At 48.6% G+C, this 19,140-nt stretch overlaps 1 protein-coding gene across 2 annotated transcripts; it reads right to left on the bottom strand.

Annotated features, from left to right (window-relative positions):
- Positions 1-6,630: 6,630 nt before the first annotated feature.
- Positions 6,631-17,497, bottom strand: TBL2 (transducin beta like 2). 2 transcript variants are annotated; one of them, XR_011076881.1, is made up of 8 exons: positions 17,335-17,497; positions 15,733-15,863; positions 15,288-15,472; positions 14,649-14,800; positions 14,193-14,319; positions 13,681-13,833; positions 12,928-13,452; positions 6,631-10,074 (listed from the first exon to the last, which is right to left on the bottom strand). XR_011076881.1 is itself a non-coding variant. In XM_068565467.1 (7 exons), exons 1-7 carry the CDS (start codon positions 17,462-17,464, stop codon positions 12,990-12,992), a joined length of 1,341 nt encoding a protein of 446 aa, XP_068421568.1. In that variant the 5' UTR covers positions 17,465-17,497; the 3' UTR covers positions 6,631-12,989. The 2 variants fall into 2 exon arrangements, 1 of the variants encoding a protein (XP_068421568.1); XM_068565467.1 differs by having other exon boundaries at positions 6,631-13,452.
- Positions 17,498-19,140: the final 1,643 nt, after the last annotated feature.

The raw sequence follows: 19,140 nt of genomic DNA, 5'->3' as shown, positions 1-19,140 counted from the left end.
GCTCCAACTACAGAGAATTTCACACCTTTAGTATGCCTTCCAACGTTTGCACACATCTGTTCCCCACCTGGAATTCTGTCTCTTCACCTGATGACCACTTACTCTTCCAACATCCAGTTTGAACTACGACAAGTCTTCCCCTGATATCCTGGGGTGCCACTTAGTGCATCCTTGACACTCTACATCAGCAGTCCCCAACCTTTTTGGCACCAGGGACTGGTTTCATAGAAGACAATATTTCCGGGGCGGGGGCGGGGGTGGGGGTTGATGGTTCAGGCGGTAATGCGAGCGATGGGGAGCAGCAGATGAAGCTTCACCCGCTCGCCCGCTCTGCTCACCTCCTGCTGTGCAGCACAGTTCCTAACAGGCAGAGAGCCGGTACTGGTCCATGGCCCGGTGGTGGGGGACCCCTGCTCTACATCACTGTCTCATTTAATTCAGCAGTTGTTGATTAAATGATGCCTGCGTTGTGCAAGACTCCATGCTCAGTGCTAAGGACAAAATCTAGGGTTTTGCTTTCAAAGAGCTTCCAGTTTAGTAGAACATGCAGACCAGAAAACAGGCATTTAAAATGTCATTTTAGGGGACTTCCCTGGTGGCGCAGTGGTTAAGAATCCGCCTGCCAATGGAGGGGACACGGGTTCCAGCCCTGGTCCGGGAAGATCCCACATGCCCTGGAGCAACTAAGCCCGTGCGCCACAACTACTGAGCCCACGTGCCACAACTCCTGAAGCCCGTGTGCCTAGAGCCCGTGCTCTGCAACAAGAGAAGCTACTGCAATGAGAAGCCCATGCACCCCAACGAAGAGTAGCCCCTGCTCGCCGCAACTAGAGAAAGCCCACGCTCGGCAACGAAGACCCAATGCAGCCAAAAATAAATAAATAAAAATAAATTTTTTAAATAATAAAAATAAAAAATAAAATGCCATTTTATAAACGCTAGGCTAAGAGAAGTATTGTACAAGGTGCTATGACAACCCTAATCTAGATGAGGGGTGTCTAGAGGCATCTGGGGGAAAATGACCTTGAAGTTGAACTTTGAGAATACAGTAGGTGCAATTGCTCTAAGTCCTGTGTCCACAGACACTGTAGATGCTCAGCAGATGTTTGGGTGAATGTTCAATCTTCAGTGCAGCTCCCTAGTCTTCCCCCAGCACCCCAGGCATTTACTGATGCTTGCAGTATGCAGAGAGGGTCCTGGAGCAACCGCTTCAGGAAACATAAAGGAAGTAGGTGACAGTTTGCATTGCTTGGTAGCAGCTACTTCTTTCACCTCTAGAGAAACTTCCTTCTGTGTGCCCAGAGAAATGTCTAGCTAACCCTGAACTTGACATAGCCTCTATGACTGTTCACCCTTTCATAATCCACCAACATCATGGCTCAATAAGCATTTGAGGAGTGGAAGAGCTGAACTAGCATGTGGAGGGAAGGATGATTCTAGAAATAACGGGATCAAAGGTGGCATGTCTGTTTCTCAAAGCCACTGATCCAAAATAACTGAACCAAAGAACTCTCTGAGCACCTGCTATATGCCCTGCAGCAGTGGACACTGGGTGACGCAAAGATGAGTAAGACACACTCCCCGCCCTTTGGGCGAGGATAAGGAAAGCAATAGGAAAATAAAACTCGGGGCAGAGCATGCTAACTGTTGTGAGAGAGGCCAGCTCTCTAGAATTCTCGAGTTCTGTTCATAGGGCCCCCTGGTCTAGGCACACAGCACCAGACACTTATGTCTCACTTCTCTCTCACCCTTGTCCAAGTCCTGGCCAGCACCCCACTCCCACCCCAAGGTTTCTTGCCTATAGTTTCTCTACTCCACAGCCCACTGCTCCTCCCAGCTGCTTTAGCCTCCTGCACCCATCTCTCCTCCAGCCCACGCTGCCAGTCACCACCTTCCTCAGGCCATCCCCTGAAGACCCAGTGATCCTCCTGTTCCCCGCTCACATTTGTCCACCTGGCCCTACATTCCCCACCTATCTCCCACTGAAGTTCTCTCTGTGTAAGAGACTGGTCAAAATGGGCACCTGCCAACTATTCCCCGAAGCCTGCATAAATGCCCTCTGTTGACATACTTCTCTTTAAAGAGATCTCACCTTGACATTTTCTAGGTGAAAGCCCTGTGCTAGATGCAGAGCTGGGTGCTGAGATGAGCAGCCCGGACCTCTGCCTTGGGCAACTTGCATTCAAAGTAAAAGCTACAGAGACCTGCAATGCCCCAACTGTCTACCTCCTCCCATTAATTCTCTGACCTCACCACCGGCAATCTACCCGTTGCTGTCTTTGCTCCAACTACGTTGGCCTCCTTGCTCATCTGAAAACACCCAGTAAAACTCTTTGCACTGTAGGTCCCTCTACCTGGATCATCCATTCTGCATACACGTATTTACATGGCTCACTCCCTCACCTCCTTCAGGTCTTTACTCAAATGTTATCTTCTCAATTCAGCCTTTCTTGGCCACGCTAAGACTGCAGTATGCAATCCCACACACATACTCTGTATCCCCCTCCCCCAATATATTTTTCTCCAGAGCATTCATCACCATCTGAAATACTATTTTACCCTCTGTCTTGTTTATTGTCTGTCTACTTTCAGTAGCTCCATGAAGGTAGCAACACGGTCCCTTTTGTTTTGTTCACTGATTATCCCTAGCACCTAGAACAGAGCCTGGCACTCAGTGGGTGATCATTAAGTATCTGTTGAATGAATGAATTCCAAGCCTTGATGCTTCCTCTTCCATGAAGCCTTCCCCAGATCACTTCAAGCAGGAGGAAGGAAGCCTCGCTCCCCTGAACCATCACAGGCAGGTAGGAGAAGCCAGCCTGAAGACCACATGACCTGGGTGGACGTCCTCAGATGTTCCTGAAGATCATAAGCTTAATCACAATTAGAAGTTCTTTGACTTTTCATTTGCTCTGTATTATCTGGCTATGCCCTGTAATGGCAGCCATGTGATGGCAGGGACCCCATCGTCAAGTTTACCAGCACATCCCCGATGCCTAGCACAGCACTTGGCACAGATGAGGTGCTTAATAGAGTGTTATCGAATGAATGAATGAATGACCACCACACCTCCCCACAGGCTCTCTCTAGGGCCTGCCATCAGCTGTTTTCTCCCTTTCTGCCCCATCCACGTTACCTGGAAATCATCCCACTTTCTTTGTCAGAGCGATTTAGCTCCTAGGCAGCACTCAATCCTCCCCCAACCAGGACGTGTGCCCAGGGCCAGTGTGCCTTTGATGACCAGGCCTCTTTCAAAATCCTTTCCATGTCTCCCCATTGCCCAAGTTCAAACCTCATACCGTAGTATTAATCAGGGTCCCAAATATGATCTCAGTCACAGGGAAAAGAATGCTAGGAGGCAGAAACCCTGGGTCGGAATCCCAGCTCAGCCATGAACTTGTCTCGTGGCTTTGCGTAGGTCACTTAACCACTCTGAATCCTAGTTTTGTGTTGTGTTTTGTTTTCTGTGAAATGACTTCAATAACAATGGCTCTGTACTTAGGCTTGTACCGAGGACCTGGTGAGGTAGGGACCGGACAAGCTTTGTAAACCACGAAGTGCCTTGCAGGCAGAAATTCTCTTTTTGGCTTCCTGTGCCATTGCTCCTGCCATACTCTTAGCTCCAGCTGAACAAACCTGTTCCCTGTTCCCTGAACAGATTCTGCACATCACCTCTGTGCTCTTACACTGCTTCTCCCCTGAGGAATGCCACCCCCTCTCCTTCCCCACTTGCCATCCGCCTTCTGAAATACCCATCTTTTAAGACTCAACCTCCTCCACAATTATTCCAAAAGCATGTAATCCCACCCTTGCTTAGGTCCCCCTAGAGCATTGCGTTCACCTCTCTCGGCCCTTTCCTTTTATTTTACCTCCCAAAAAGCTGAGATCCTCACCCAGGCTGCTGCAGTGGAAGACAGGGTCTGAGGAACCTGCTGAGTCTCGCGGTTCTAGCCCAGAACCTGTGTATTCATCTCCCACGCTGATATCTACGATAATCTGTTTGAGGAAAAGCCTTGAAGACTAAGAGACTGAACTACGCTGACGTTCTCTCTTTTCTCCTTCTTGGGTTGTGTTAGAGCCCGGCTGAGAGAGAAGACAAGAGGACCTGGGTCAGGTCTTCTTCCTCTGAAAGCCACTTTGTAGGCTGTGCTCCTTTGTAAGGCCATCAAGGCCCACGCAACAGTCCTGAGGAGTCAAGGAGACCTGTAGGAGGTTGTGGGCACTCCCTGTGTGTCCTTAGGCAGCAACATTGAACCTACTGGAATTAATTAAAAGAGAGGTTACAGGGGCTAAAAATGGAAATGGTTCAAAAAGCCCTTCAAAACATTCACAGGCATGGGTCCTTGATGCCTTGCTAATGAGAAGTGCCAGAAAGAAACAAGAAAACAGCCAGTGAGGGCCAGTCAGAGGCAGAGAGAGCCCAGTGCTGCCGCAGCCATGAGGACCCCCAAGAAGCTTGTTAAAATGCAGGTTCCGGGGACATCCCTTGCAGTCCAGTGGTTAAGACTCTGTGCTTCCACTGCAGGGGGCGTGGGTTCGTTCCCTCGTCCAGGAACTAAGATCCCGCATGCCAAAACAAAAACAAAAACAAAAATGCAGGTTCCAGGGCCCTGTCCCCAAGGTTTTCTCTGTGGTACAGCTTTGGCACATGTATTTTATTTTCATTTTATTTATTTATCTTGATATATAACATGCACATGCTAGAAAATTAAAAGGATACAAAATGTTAGTAATTGTTGAAGCTGGGTAATGGAAACATAGGGGTTTGTTATACTATTCTATTTTTGTATACTCTGAAATTTTCCATGATAAAAAGTTTTTTTTAAGGGGTACAGTGAAGGGACTTCCCTGGTGGTGCGGTGGTTAAGACGCCGTGCTCCTAATTGCGGGGGCCTGGGTTCGATCCCTGGTCAGGGAACTAGATCCCACATGCATGCCGCAACTAAGAGTTCAAATACCACAACTAAGGAGCCTGCCCGCCGCAACTAAGACCCAGTGCAACCAAATAAATAAATACTAAAAAAAAAAAAAAGGGATACAGTGAAGTTCAAAATTAAAAAAATAAAGCAAGTCTGTCTCTCTTTCCCTCCCTGGTCCCACAGTCACCCTTTTCCCCAATGCTTAACCTTCCAGAGATGAGACAGTCTATACCAATGGCCTCAACCTGGCTGCACGTGGGAAGCTTCAAAAGATACTAATGCTTGGGTTCCTCTCCCCCATCCCCCCAGCTCCTAGAGGTTCTGAGTTACAGGACTGCAGCCTGGCCATTGGGATTTGTTCTTAAGCTTTCCAGATCACTCTATGTACAGCCAATGTCGAGAACCACTCATCCCCACGTTTACAAACATATGTGCAAAAGTACATATTCACACAACCGGTTGCAGCACACTCTGTGCATTATTCTGCACTTTGATACTTTATGTAACACATCGTTGTATTTGTTCTCTGCTGCTGCTGTGACAAATCACAACAAACTTAGTGGCTTAAACAGCACAAGTATGTTATTTTGTAGATTAGAAGTCTGATAGGGATCTCACTGGGCTAAGTTCAAGGTTCATTCCTTCCTAGAGGCTCTAGAGGAAAATCTGTTTCCTTTCCTTTTCCAGCTTCTAGGAGCTGCCCACTTTCCTTGGTTCATGGCTCCTTCCTCCATCTTCAAGGTCAACAACATCAGGCTGAGTCCTCCTCCTGCTGCCATCTCTCTGATTTTCTCTTCTGCCAGCCTCTTCTACCTTTAAGGACATTGTGTCCTTGTGATTACATTGGGCCCACTCAGATAATACAGCATAATCTCTCTATTTTAAAGCCAGCTGATTAGTGACCTTAATTCCATCTGCTACCTTAATTCCCCTTTGGCGTGTGCAGTGGACTGAATGTGACACCACAAAATTCATATTTTGAAATCTTAACCCCCAGTGTGATGGTATTAAGAGGGGCCTTTGGGACTTCCCTGGCAGTCCAGTGGTTAAGACTCCGCACTTCCACTGCAGGGGGTGCGGGTTCCATCCCTGGTCAGGGAACCAAGATCCCGCATGTTGCGCGGCATGGCCAAAAAAACTTTTTTTTAATTAAGAGGGGCCTTTGGGAGGAAATTCAGTCATGAGGGTAGAGCCCTCATGAATGAATGGTATTCATGCCCTTATAACCGGGACCCCAGAGAGCTCTCTTGCCCTTTTACTGCCGTGTGAGGACACAACGAAAAGGTGGTCATTTATGAACCAGCAAGCAGGCTCTCACCAGACACCAAATCTGCCAGCAACTTGATCTTGGACTTCCCATCCTCCAGAACTGTGAGAAATAAATTTCTGTTGTTTAAGCCATCAAGTTGATGGTACTTTGTTATAGCAGCCCAAACTAAGACAGCATGTATCCTAACGAATTCACAGGTCCCAGGTATTGGGATGTGGACATTTTTGTGGCGGTGGAGGGGGGGGGGGGCGGTCATCGTTCTGCTGCCACATCACAGAAATTTGTCCAAACGAGAGGAAAGTACATTTAGTGTACTTTTAAAAAGATGATCTTATGTGTAGCCCAGTTTGGGAGCCAGTGCTGGGGCCCTGATGAGAAAGAATCTGCAAGGCAGACTAAGGTGCTCTGACGCGGTTTTATTATTTAAATATTCTCCTTAAATAAAAAACAAGCAAACAAAAATATTATTTATTTGAGATCTGTAACCTAGTCATGTACATCCAGGCCTTCCTTCTCCCCACAGCCACAGGGAGGAAACAACTTGTATACTCCAAATATAGCCCATGGAAGATGTTTAGCAACTACCCCTGGAAGGAAGGAAGGAAGGAAGGAAGGAAGGAAGGAAGGAAGGAAGGAAGGAAGGAAGGAAGGAAGGCAGGCAGGGAGGGAGGGAGGGAGGGAGGGAGGGAGGAAGGAAAAAAAGGAGAGGGGAGGGAGCTCTCCTTATCCATCCTCCTGACACTGGGTCTGGTTTCCCATCTGCCTCTCTGAGTAAGCCTGTTTTTTCTTCCTCTCCAGCCTCTCTTGCTACTTCCAGACCCTTCTACACACGGGTTCTGTGATATTCAGTAATACCCTGGCTGTCTTCATTTTGTCATTTCTGAGTACCAGGCACTGTACTGGGCACAGGGCTGTGCCTCGCTGATGGCAGGTAACCACATTCTGGCCTATGTTCTGGGTACAGGCATGGCTGGGAGGCTGCGTAAGAGTGGGTTGAGAACACAAGGGCTGGAGCCCAGTTCATATCCTAACTCTGTCACTTAGGGAAGTCCCTTAACCTCCTTGTTTCTCAGTTTCACCATCTCTAAGATGGGAATAGCAATATCTACCCAATAGGATGGGGTGAAGCTTAAATAGCCTAATGTGTACAAAGCACTTAGAACCTTGCCTACCACATAATCAATATTTGCTGTTGTTACTATTATTGTTGTATTTCCTGATACCAGATCAAGTGCCTTCTGGATGGAAGGAATGCCATCTATCCATCTTTGCTTCCCAGTGGCAAGCACTGAGTATTGGGTGCAGAAACTATGCAAAAGAGGGCTTTTGAATCAAAGGGTATAGGAATTCCCTGGCGGTCCAGTGGTTAGGACTGTGATGAAGGATCAAGGTGTACATGGTTTCCATGTTGGTACCCTGGGTGCAGCTGGTCTCTGGGATGCTTGGAAGAATTTGAAGCTGAGAATGGAGAGTCAGTAATCAGACCACAGATACCGGTAAAGAAAACGCACAAGACTGCTTTCAGGTATCCAGAACTTCTAGAAAAACTCTGATACATACCTGGTCAAACCCCCAGGAACTCCTCCTCCGGAGGGAGGAGTCCTGGCCTGGCCCTCTTCTTGCCATGCCCCTCCCCACGAGGCACAGTTGCAGGACCAGGGAAATGTGACCACCCAGAGCTTTTGTCCCCATCTCATCCACTAGACCCTGGACTCCCTGTCCAAACAGACACAACCCTGCTTCAAGGGCTTGTACCAGCCTCTTGCCAGGTCCATTCTCACAAAGGTGGGGCTGCCACGGTGCACACCCTAAGGCCCAAGCGGTTGGTGGCCAAGGGGCGGGTGGTGTCTTGCAGGGATGTGATGGCATGTGAGGTGTGGGCTGGGTTATCTCTTGCAATGTGGGAAAGAATCAGGTGGGAAAAGGGGGACGGCCTTGATCATGGGATGGTTGGCTTTGACAACACTTTGTGGCACAGTCCTGAGTCTGAGAATTCTAAATTTGAACTTGGCCTTCCAGGACTTTATATGAAGGTAGGAGGATAGAACGTATTTGAGCTCAGCTTAATTTATAAGAAATATTAAGACATGGCATGGCATGTGGGCCTTCATTTGTATTCTTGCCTCTAGCTTTACAAATGAAAGGAATTTATTTTTTTAATTTTCTTTTTTTGGCCAGGCCGCACAGCTTGTGGGATCTTAGTTCCCAGACCAGGGATTGAACCCAAGCCCTCGGTGGTGAAAGTGCAGAGTCGTAACCACTGGACCGCCAAGGAATTCCCTAAAGGAATGTATTTTAGTACTAGATAGGCCTAAACTTAAAGATCTGGGCAAGCCATTTATTGGTTATGTGCCTTGGGCAATTTACTTGGACTCTCTAATAATACTGATGTCAAGGCTCTCTCAGTTGCAAGTAGGAGTACCCCAACTCGAACGGACAATCATAAACAGGAATTTATTGGCTCTTATAACTGACAGTCCAGCGGAGGCAGCCTCAGGTGTGTCTGGATCCAGCTGTCTAAACAAGCAGCATCCTCAGCACAGCATCTCTCTACATCTTTGGCTGCTTTCCTGTGTTGGCTTCATTCCTGGACAGGACTACACATAGTTTCTTTACATTCAACTTACTAAGCAATCCAGCAGAAAATTAAACATATTTTCACTTTTCTAAAGCTCTGGCAAAGTCCAGGAATATGCTGATAGGTTATATGCCCACCATGGAGGGTCTGGGTCTATCCCCTATAAATTGTACAGATTAAGATTTGGGGAAGTGGGACTTCACCAAATAAAAACTAAGATGTGGTTGGTTACTGGGTTTTGCTGAGGCAAAAGCAATAGTGAGTTGGTAGGGACTGAAGGCTTCGCACTCAATGTTAGCCACTATTAATGTGACCAAGAAAATGCAAATGGACTCAAGCTGGGTATGTATACTGAATAGAAAGCAAGTGGAAACCACACTCATTTTCCAGTTGCCCTGAACTCTGGGATCAGAGTTGGAAGCTTGAAGAAATGAAGACTTGGACATACAGTCACAATCTCAAGAAGACATTCCCAGGTTTGTGTATATGAATCATGCTTTCGGTTGCTGAGGCTGATTCTGCAGCGCCAACCTGTTCTATCAGTGGGCCTCAGCCTCAAGAGCTGTGTGCTCAAAACAAGCCAGGATCACCTGGAAGACTCATATTTCTGGAATTTTGTAGAGGAGAACATGAATCCCAAATTATTGTTTCTAGATATGTGGCCAATTTGGGGCAATGTTGGGTCTCTGATATAACCTATAATCAGTTTTTTTTAAATATTTATTTGGTTGTACCAGGTCTTAGTTGCGGCAGGCAGGCTCCTTAGCTGTGGCATACAAACTCTTAGTTGCAGCATGCATGCGGGATCTAGCTCCCTGACCAGGGATCGAACCCGTGCCCCTTGCAGTGGAAGCACGGAGTCCTAACCACTGAACAGCCAGGGAATCCCCCAGAACATCTTTTAAAGAAGAGTATTCTCATTACCTTAATTGAAATTGATGAAGACTATCAACAGGCCTTTAGATGTGCACTTTTGTGGTTTAAATATTTTTTTCTATTTTTGATGACTGATAAAAGTAATCTATATACCACCATTTAAAAATATTTCCCCAAATTTTTATTTTGAAAAATTTCAAACCCACAGACATTGAAATAGTAATATTAAAGTATTAACACTGCCTTCACACACAAGGATTTTTTACCAAAAAACCACGGTGGCCTCTAGGCTACATGAATATCCAGGTAGCTTCTCCACGCTTACAAGACAAGCAGCCTCATCTTTAGTGAGAGGAGCTTTCTGTCCTCAGGAAGTCTCTGTAACGACTTTTTTGTAGTGCTTTCATTCATCTTATTAGAAATTCACAGCCCTGCAAAGCACGAAGGACAGGATTTATTCCCATTTTACAGATGAGGAAACAAACTCAGAGAGGTCAAGTGATCTGTCTGTTCAAGGTCTCAAGTCAGTAAGTGCCCCAGCTGAAATTGGAACTGAAGACTTCTGACTTCCGTAACTCAACATTCTGTGGTCACTTCCTCTCCTGGATATACGAGAGTAAAGCCAGAGCCAAGCAGATGTGCAAAGTGTTTTAGTCTCATTCTTCAGACAATCAGAAAGCAAGTATTCACCAGGACCCAGGTGCATAGTATTATCAGTCAGAAGTCTATTCTTAGGAACATAAAACCACAATACACAGAGGGTACTGAAATTTCTGTCAACTGCCCTGGTTTGAGTTCAACATTTATTGAGTGCTTACTCTATCCCAGGTACTGTGTGTGGGATACAGAGCAAATCGGACAGACAAGGATTCTTGTCACATTCCAGTGGGTTACTGAACAGTCTAGAAGCTGCCAGTGAGACTGCTGGGCCGCATCCTGCCCACAGGAGCATTCTGTTTGGTCCCTACAGTGCCTGAGTTTTTCTGTTTATAAGAAATTGCCAACTTCTAGCTTCTCTGAAACAGGCAACTTCTGCTGGAATCCTGACTATTAAGTTGCAGCCACGCCTGCCCCTTACCCAGGACACATGCCCCCTAGAGATCACTTCAGTTCCCACCATTTCCTACTGTCTTACACCCAGAAGACTGTGGCCCAAATCACCCACTTGACATCCATAAGCATTTAAACTGAAAACCCCTGAAGCCAACAAATATCCAAACAAGGTAATTTCAGATAGCATTAAGTAATGCAAAATAAAATAAAATTAGCTAATGTGATGGATGTGATATGATTGGTAGAAAGGGCTACTTCAGATTGGGTGGTCAGGGAGGGTTTCTCTGAAGTATAATCGAAACTGAGAACTGAATTATGACAAGCATGACAAGACTGCCAACAGAAGAAAAAAAAATGCTTCTAAGCAGAGGGAAAAGCACAGGCACAAGTCGCCCTTGAGGCTGGAAATAACTTGGCTTGGTGGAGGAACAGCAAGGCTGGGGTGGCTGGGAAAGTGGAAACAAGGTCACGGAGGAAGGAAGAAGCCAGATTACATAGGACCTTGTAGGCCATGGTGAGAATTTTGGATTTTATTCCAACTGTGATGGAGAGTCTTTTCAGGGTTTTAACTTGGGAACAATGTGATTTGGTTTACATTTTTAAAAGATCACCCTGCTACGTAGAAAAGTGACTTAACGAGGCAAGAGAAGAAGTACGAAGGCCAATGAGGAAGCTATGTTATAGCAGTCCAGTAGGTGACAGTGGCTAGGACCAGGATGGTAACAGAAAAGGTGGAGAGAGGTAGCAGATTCAGGATATAAACTGGAATGTAACCAAAAGAATTTTCTGGTGGAGTGGACGGCAATAGTGCAGTAGGGCGGAGAGAGTATGAAAAGGGAGTAACTAAGGATAACTACAAGGTTGTGACTTGTTCAAATATCTCTCTGAGTTGGGGGTGACTAGCGGAGGTCCCAGTTTTAGGGAGAGGGAGGAAGAATTGAGTAAATTTTCCCTAGGCTCAAGTCTTCCTAAGATTCCTCATTTCCATCTCACATCCAAGCAGTCCTCAAAGTCCCAAAATTTGAACTTCTAAATACCTAATCTATCAAACCTACCCTTCAACTCCATATTCATTGCCTCTGTCCTGATTCAATCCTCTCTCTCGCTTTAACTTTTACAACAGCCTTCTCCAGCTATGAATAAACTAACAAAAGCACTTCATAGACATGTGAACCTCTCTCCCACCAGCCATCTTTGATGGCAGAAACGATGTCTTATTCATACTTATCTCCAGGGTCCAGTACTGCGCGCTAGGCACAGAGTAGGCACTCAAATGTTTGGTGAACTGAAAAGAAGTTCTCCTCAAACAGGATATAACCTCCTGGAAGAGAAGAGCCCTATCTCGGGATTCTGTGATTCTCCCAAACAACTTAAAGCAGAACCAGATATGAAATGTACGATCAAGTCCCAGAAACTTGGCCTTCCCAAGGGATATGTTTCTTTCTAATTGAGTTTCAAACTGCCCTGTTTTAATCCAGTAGTTAATAACTGATATGGGACAACAGGTAACATATGTTATGACTCTTTTCTACTTTTCTTCCAAATCTAGGGACTTCATACCCTCATACTCTCACAACATCTTTGTAACGAGGTCAAGAGATAATTATTCTCCATTTCACAAATAAGAAAACTGAGGCACAGAATGAAATCCCTTAATCACTTTTTGATGAAGTTAGGCGCTTTGCTGGGTTAAGATCAGCCTTTCCCTGAGCCATACCACAGTTATGGAATTGGAAGATATCCCAACCTCCTATCCCTTCAAGACTGCTGGTTAGTACTCAGGTGTTCCCTAGGTTTTGCCTCCACAATTACAAGCTTCTTTGTCTTTTTTTTTTTTTTTTTTTCTTAGTTCCCCGACCAGGGATCAAACCCAGGCCCCCTGCATTGGGAGCGCAGAGTCTTAACCACTGGACCGTCAGGGAAGTCCCACAATTACACGCTTCTTTGGATAGCAGGGTGTGTTGCCACAAGGTCAAAGACCATGTTCTCTCTTTCTCTTCTAATTACCACTCTCCTCATGCCCGGTGAAGACAGATTCCACCCCTTGGGCCCAGGAAAAAGAAAAGCACCTTGGTCGTTGGCCTGGGAGGTCAAGTAAGGCCGGAGTCACACCAGCAAGAAGGGAGAGAGATCTAAGTAGGCAAGAATAGTTTCAGTGGGAAAGAGGAGAAAAGAGTCACTATTAAGAAAATCAGCACACCCCTTTCAAAAGGCTTCCAGCTGGGGAGTACCTGGGAAAAGCCGCGGCAGCGAAGGCAGAAGGCCAGATCCTTCCTGCTGTGCCCTCCCAGAGTCATTTCCTCAAGGCACCCAGGCTCTTCAGGGCCTCCTGGGCCTGCGTCAGCTGCTGCTGTAGCCTCTGGCGGGTGCTCTCATTGGAGGCCCGCTTCAGGAGGCCCTGCATTTCTTCCACCACTGCCCGGTAGCCAGGGGTGTTGTGGAAGAGCCGCACTGCCCGGTCCCCACAGGAGGCCAGAAGCCGGCCAGTGACGTCAAAGGACAAGTCACTGATACACTCCCCATGGACCTGCTCGAAGCACTCCTCCTTCTCACCCCGCCGGGTATTATAGAGATGAATACTGCTGCCACTGGCCAAAGCCAAAACCTGGGCATCCGGGGAGAGTGCCAGGCGGCACGGCACGGCGCTCGCTTCTTCAAAACGGCCCGTCCTCAGCAAGTAGGGGTCCTGCTGCTTCTTGTATTCCACATCTGTGTCCCACAGTTTCCACGTACCATCCTTGGAGACAGAGGCCATCCTGCAGCAGGGAAAGTCACGGCTCTAGCCCCAACACACCCTGGAGGGGAGGGCACTGGGACAGCGCTAGGGACGCCAGCTAGGAAGCCAATTCCACTGCTACGTCTACTTCCTGCTGCGGGCCAGGCACCCGCCCCACTTCAGAGCCGCTGCAGAGAACGGCAGAAGGATCCTGGGCACCAAGAGGGGCTGCAAGTCATGGGTAAGAAATCAGAGAGGAGTCACTCACCTCCGGGAGTCATTGGAGAAAGCGAAGCAGTGGATGGCTGCAGAGTGGCCCTTCAGTTCAAAGGCTCGCACAACCTCCTGGAAGTCCCCTTTTTTCCCAAAGCAGACTTCCCAAACTTTTACATCTGGGGTGAAGCCACATGAGGCCACAAACCTGCCACACAAGCCAGGTTGCATTAAAACTTAATTTTAAGGGCATCTTTTTCTGCAAATCCGCCAAAACTTTCTCCTGAGAAAGTTAATTAATCTTGTACCTAAAACACTACCTTTGAAAACTGCTTTTATACATGACCTCAGTCCATCCTCACAGCCAGACTGTAAGATACATAGTACCCCGACCCCAACCTCTTAAAAACTATAGATGAAGAAATAGAGACTAAGGACTTGAATCCAGGTGTCCTGATTCCACACTGCCTGCCCCTTCTGCTCTCTGAAGCTGGCTCTCTGCTCTGTCCCCGGCCCCCCGGCCCCAACCTCTGCCCATGCCCGAGGCCAAAGTCCCTCCTTCCTCACCTGCTACAAGGGGATATAGCAGCAGATGTATTGTGCATCTGGTTGGTGTTGATGGTAGACAGCACCTGACCTTTCAGATTCCAGATGAGGATAGTTGTGTCACTGGAAGCAGTCATGATGAACTTCCCTGAAGGGCGAGAGGAGTGCCATGAGCTGAGGTCCATGACCTGATCGACTGACTTATGAAGACGTCCGCTGCCCAGTGTAATGTATCCGCGCTTCCCTCCCAAGCCAAGGGTCACCACAGATAAGGATTTGGCTGAAGACTGTGGCTACTACCTGCCTACCCCAGGGGACTTGCTGTGGCTCCCAGGACTCCAGGGGAGCCCAGAGCCAGGGCCCTTTTTGTCACACCGGGGCTAAGCATAACTCTCGGGCTGCATTCACTCACTCAGTAAGTAAAACCGGGCCCATTCCCTCTTGCCTTGGGCAAGCTCCATCCTCTGAATGCCTCACCTGTGTCAGCAATGCCAATATTGACGATGGCTGCCTTGTGCTTTTTAGGAAAGTCCTCTGGGGTGGCCGTGAAAGTATAGCCCCCATCCTCTCGCTTGGTCATCTTGAAGACACGGAGGGTATCTCCATTAGCCAGCCAGACGATGAATGCTCTAGAGACAAGGAGCAGACAAGTCTCTCACTCCTTTGGGCATGGAGACCTGTGTGTGCCAGGTCCTATGCTAGGCAGGCTCTGAGGAAAATCAAGATTTCCCTTCAGGACTTATAGTCCAGCCTCACAACTTAAACCCTTCATTCAAAATCTCTTAAAACTCCTTACAAGGTAAGCCTCTCATAGCTCTGGCTCCTTTAGCTTCTCTCTAGGGTTTAGAAAACCATTAGAGCTTCCAAGACTACTCTGGAAGTCAGGCTTTGGTACTTCCCAAGGAAGAATAGATCTTCCTCTCTCTGCTTCCTTGCTATGTAGCTCCATAGCCCTCCAAGGAGCCCCAGGCAGTGTTCAAGCTGTCTGGATGTCCCCTTTCTGCCACCTCAAGGGAGACCCTGGGTCCCCCCTCACTACCCCAAACAAGGTATGGGAAGGACATAAGCCTGGGTCAGGGCTTCTGCAGGCAAACCTGGGGCTCCATCCTGTCCCACCTGCAGTCAGGGCTGAAGCGCACCAGGATGGCATGGTCCAGCTCCACATTTGCTCTCATGCTGCGGTGCTCCCGCTGCAGGAAGTCCTTGGTGCTCCAGATGCGGACGGTACGGTCATCTGCACAGGTGGCCAGGTACTTGCCATTGCTGCTAAAGTCCATGCAAGATATGTTCCCACTGTGGCTCTAGGGGAAGAGTTGCAGCAAGTATGAACAGGAACCCCTTGGGCAAATGGGAAAACCCATGCAGCCACGATTCTGGGGCCCTGTTGCTTAGATTACCAGCAAGCTGCTGATGGGATGTGATGAGAAGGGACAGGATGGGGCATCCCCACTGATTTTGGTCAGAGGCAGAGGGGTCTGTAACATGCACAGAACACTACAGAGGAAAAGTCTACAGGGGTGTGAGTCTTTGTATACATGTCCTGTGCGTGGGCACCATGTACCTTCAGTGTTGCAGCCAGGAGGCGGTGGGTGAAGTTGTGTTGCTGAGGCTTTTCCTTGTGAATCCGCTGATGTTGTTTCTGCTTCTTGGATCTCAAGGACTTGTCAGGCGGAAATCCATTTGCTCTTTGGCCTATAAGGAAGGCCCATGTCATTCGTCCATTCACTCACTCAATAAGCACTTACTGACCACCTACGATTGGCACTGAACGGAAGCACAGGAGATGACCAGATATGGCCCTTGTCCTCAAGAAGAGAGGGATATGGGAAAAAAACAGAGGCTTTGGAAGCAGACCTGGGTTTGGATTGCATCTCCACCACTGAGTGATCCTGAGAAGGCTGCTTGCTGTTGGTGTACATAACATAACCATATAGCACCTCGTTGCACATCAGAAAAGGTGCCCTCTCTGGGCAGGCACAGCTCAGCGGGTACACAGAATGGCCAGTGGAATGCAGATTCTTGGCCAGACATCTCTAAGTGGGGGATAATGTGCACACTGGAATCTAGTGACCCTGATCTCAGGTAACTGCCCTGGGCCTTGGTTTTCTAAAAGAGAAGTTGAGAATTGGGTGAGATAATATATAAAAAATGACAAGCACAGTACCCAACACAAGCATTAAAAGGCTCAAAGGAATCCCAGGGAGAACCCAGAGGTGAGAGGTAGTTGACATGAGTTGAGTACATCCCGTGTGCTGGAAATGGTGCCAGTCATTTTTGTATCAAATAGCTAATTTAATTGAAAATCAGGCCAGAAGCAAAGTTGGCATGTGTTAGATCGCTACAGATGCTCCTCAATTCCTACAGGAAGAAAACTCCTGAGGCCACATACAAAGACAAATCTGCCTGCCTTCTGCTTGCCTCTCCAGCCTTGTCTAACAAGCCCTCTCTCTCCCCTCACACTACAGTCAAACCAAATGCTGTTCCAGGACTCCTTGGCTTCACGCATGTTGCCATTGCCAGGAATATTCGCCCTCTCTTGGCCTCCTGGCAAACTCTTACACGTCTATCCTTCAAGACCCCGTGTCAGGTGTTCCCTACTTGACACCCCCCCGGCCCACCGACAAAAGCAGGGCTGACCACTCCCACCCTTGGGTTTCCTGTGTCTAGTACCGACCTTCCTATGAAACGTACTACACTATATTTTTCACTTACATTTTCACTTGTTCTTTTTTACCCGACATTGGACTCCCTAAAGGAAAAGACCCCAAAGCCTACAGGAGGTAGCAGGTACTCAATAAATGCTGCACGTCGGGGAACCAGAGCGTTCACAAATGAATGTCCGTCCCCTCCTCCCCGTTTTCAGAAAATAACGAACAAGGAGCGCGCTGGACAGTTTCCTGGCGCCCCCGTAGCAGCCCCGGGGAGAAGCTCACGCTCCGAGGGAAGGCGGCTTAGCCTCGGCCACGGAGAGCTGGGCAGCGCGGGACCTAGGTTCTAACAGGTCGTCCCGAAGTGAAACTGATGTCCCAAGAGGAGAAACTGAGGCCGGAGGGAGGTGGGTGATCTCTGGCACCCCCGCAGGCCCTAACGGCCGGTCGGGCCCCGGGGAGGCCGGGAGCGACAGGTCCGGCGGGTCGCCCCCACGCGCTCCCGCCCCACTAACCTGCGGACCGGCCGCACGTCTCCTGCTCCGCGCGCAGCCACCCCCGCGCTACCGCCGCCGTCGCCATCAGGGCCAGCAGCCCGAGCAACAGCGACAGCCCCATCAGCTCCGGCATCTGCAGCAGCTCCATGTCGGCAGAGTCACTGCCACCTCAGCCTCTGGCCTCGCGAGGGCCTGCACGTCTCCGCGGGGCGGTGCACGCACGCGGGGCGGGGCCTGGCCGTTAGTGCGTCCCGAGGGGCGCGGCCTGGTCGTTGGTCCGTCTCCGGGGGCGGGGCCTGTTTGTTGGCGCGTCCCGAGGGGCGGGGCCTGACCGTCGGGCAACCGGAAGGACGCGGCCTGGCTATTTAAGGGGGGTCTGGCCATTGAGGCTGTGTGGCCGCAGAGGGTAGGGGGCAGGTAATGCAGTCTCTGCTCAGGCCTCCCCTTGAAGAATTTACTGATAATCGTTATTAAAGGCGTTATTCCAGTCGTCATCACATTGGATCCTTTCAAGGAGCCATGGGACCAATTATTACTCCCATTCAACTGGTGGGCAAGTCTTAGTATCAGGGGAAATTCAGATGGGCTTTTACTGTTAATGGAGAAGGGAATGGGTATTTCTGGAATTAGGGGGTGGGACAGCCTCGTCCTCCTGAGCAGGAGGATGCTGTGTGGAGGCAGGGCATGAGCAAAATAAAAAGTAGCGGGTAAGGGAATTCCCTGGCGGTCCAGTGGTTAGGACTCCACGCTTCCATTGCAGGGGGCACAGGCTCGATCCCTGGTCGGAGAACTAAGAGTCCGCAAGCCTTGCGGCATGGGCCAAAAAAAAAAAAAAAAGTAGCAGGTAAGATGGGAAAAGTCTGGAGGGTCTTGAGTGCCATCTCAATCCAGCAAACAGAGAGTAGATTCTGGTGGTTATTTCAGGGTGAGATAGCTCAGAATCGGGGTCTTGGAGATTCTTCGGATGGACTAGTGTGTGCCAAGACCAAAGACAGAAGGAAAACCAAGAGGGGGTTGCAAGAGTTCAAGAGGGAGGTGATAAGAGCCTGGACTCGGGGTGGCCTGGGGACAGAAAGGAAGTTGAAAAGGTGATTTTAAACAAGACACTTTTAATTTTGAAATAATTATAGATTCACAGGTAGTTGGAAAAAAAAATGAAGAGGAAGGTTCCATGTATCCTTTACGCAGGGTCCCCCAGTGGTAACATCTTGCATAACTATAGTGCAATATCAAAACCAGGAAATTGGCATTAATACAATCTACAGAGTTTATTCACCAAAAAAAGAGATATTCTGAAAGACTAGTGATAGAATTTGGAGCAGACTAGCTGGAGAGGGAATATTCCCAGAACAAGCATGCTCCATGGGCCTCCCAGGCCCACAACCCAGAGCGAGTCGAAATGCCAGGGTCAGGGATGCCAGATTCAAACGTTTCCATGGCCACCAGGGAGCCCTTCCTGGCGGTGCAGGTCCTCTGGCCTCTGGAAGGATCCTATGAGGACAGAGGCTGCTGCAGAGACTAGATGACAGACAGACTCACCCACAACCTCGGGTGAGGAAACAGATCCAGTCAGAGAGCAAGTGAAGTGGCCTCATTTCCTTCCCTTTTGTCCTTGGTGAGGGGAGAAGGGGAGACTGGCATTGACTCAGCTGTGGGCAGTGGAGTGGAGAGGGCTAGGAGGGGGTGTCCAGAGCATTCCGGGGCTTTTCCTCCTTAATTTGCTATTTAGAACCGAAGGCCCAGCCATGAACCACTTTCTCCTAGAGACAAAGCAGTACGTTTCAGAATTTCATTCACCAAGCATTTTGCAGGTGACATTTATTG

The sequence above is a fragment of the Eschrichtius robustus genome, chromosome 16, assembly GCF_028021215.1.
Source record: "Eschrichtius robustus isolate mEscRob2 chromosome 16, mEscRob2.pri, whole genome shotgun sequence".
Classification (NCBI taxonomy): domain Eukaryota; kingdom Metazoa; phylum Chordata; class Mammalia; order Artiodactyla; family Eschrichtiidae; genus Eschrichtius; species Eschrichtius robustus.
The sequence above is the reverse complement of the archived record's forward strand: the minus strand, read 5'-3'. Positions and strand labels throughout refer to the sequence as shown.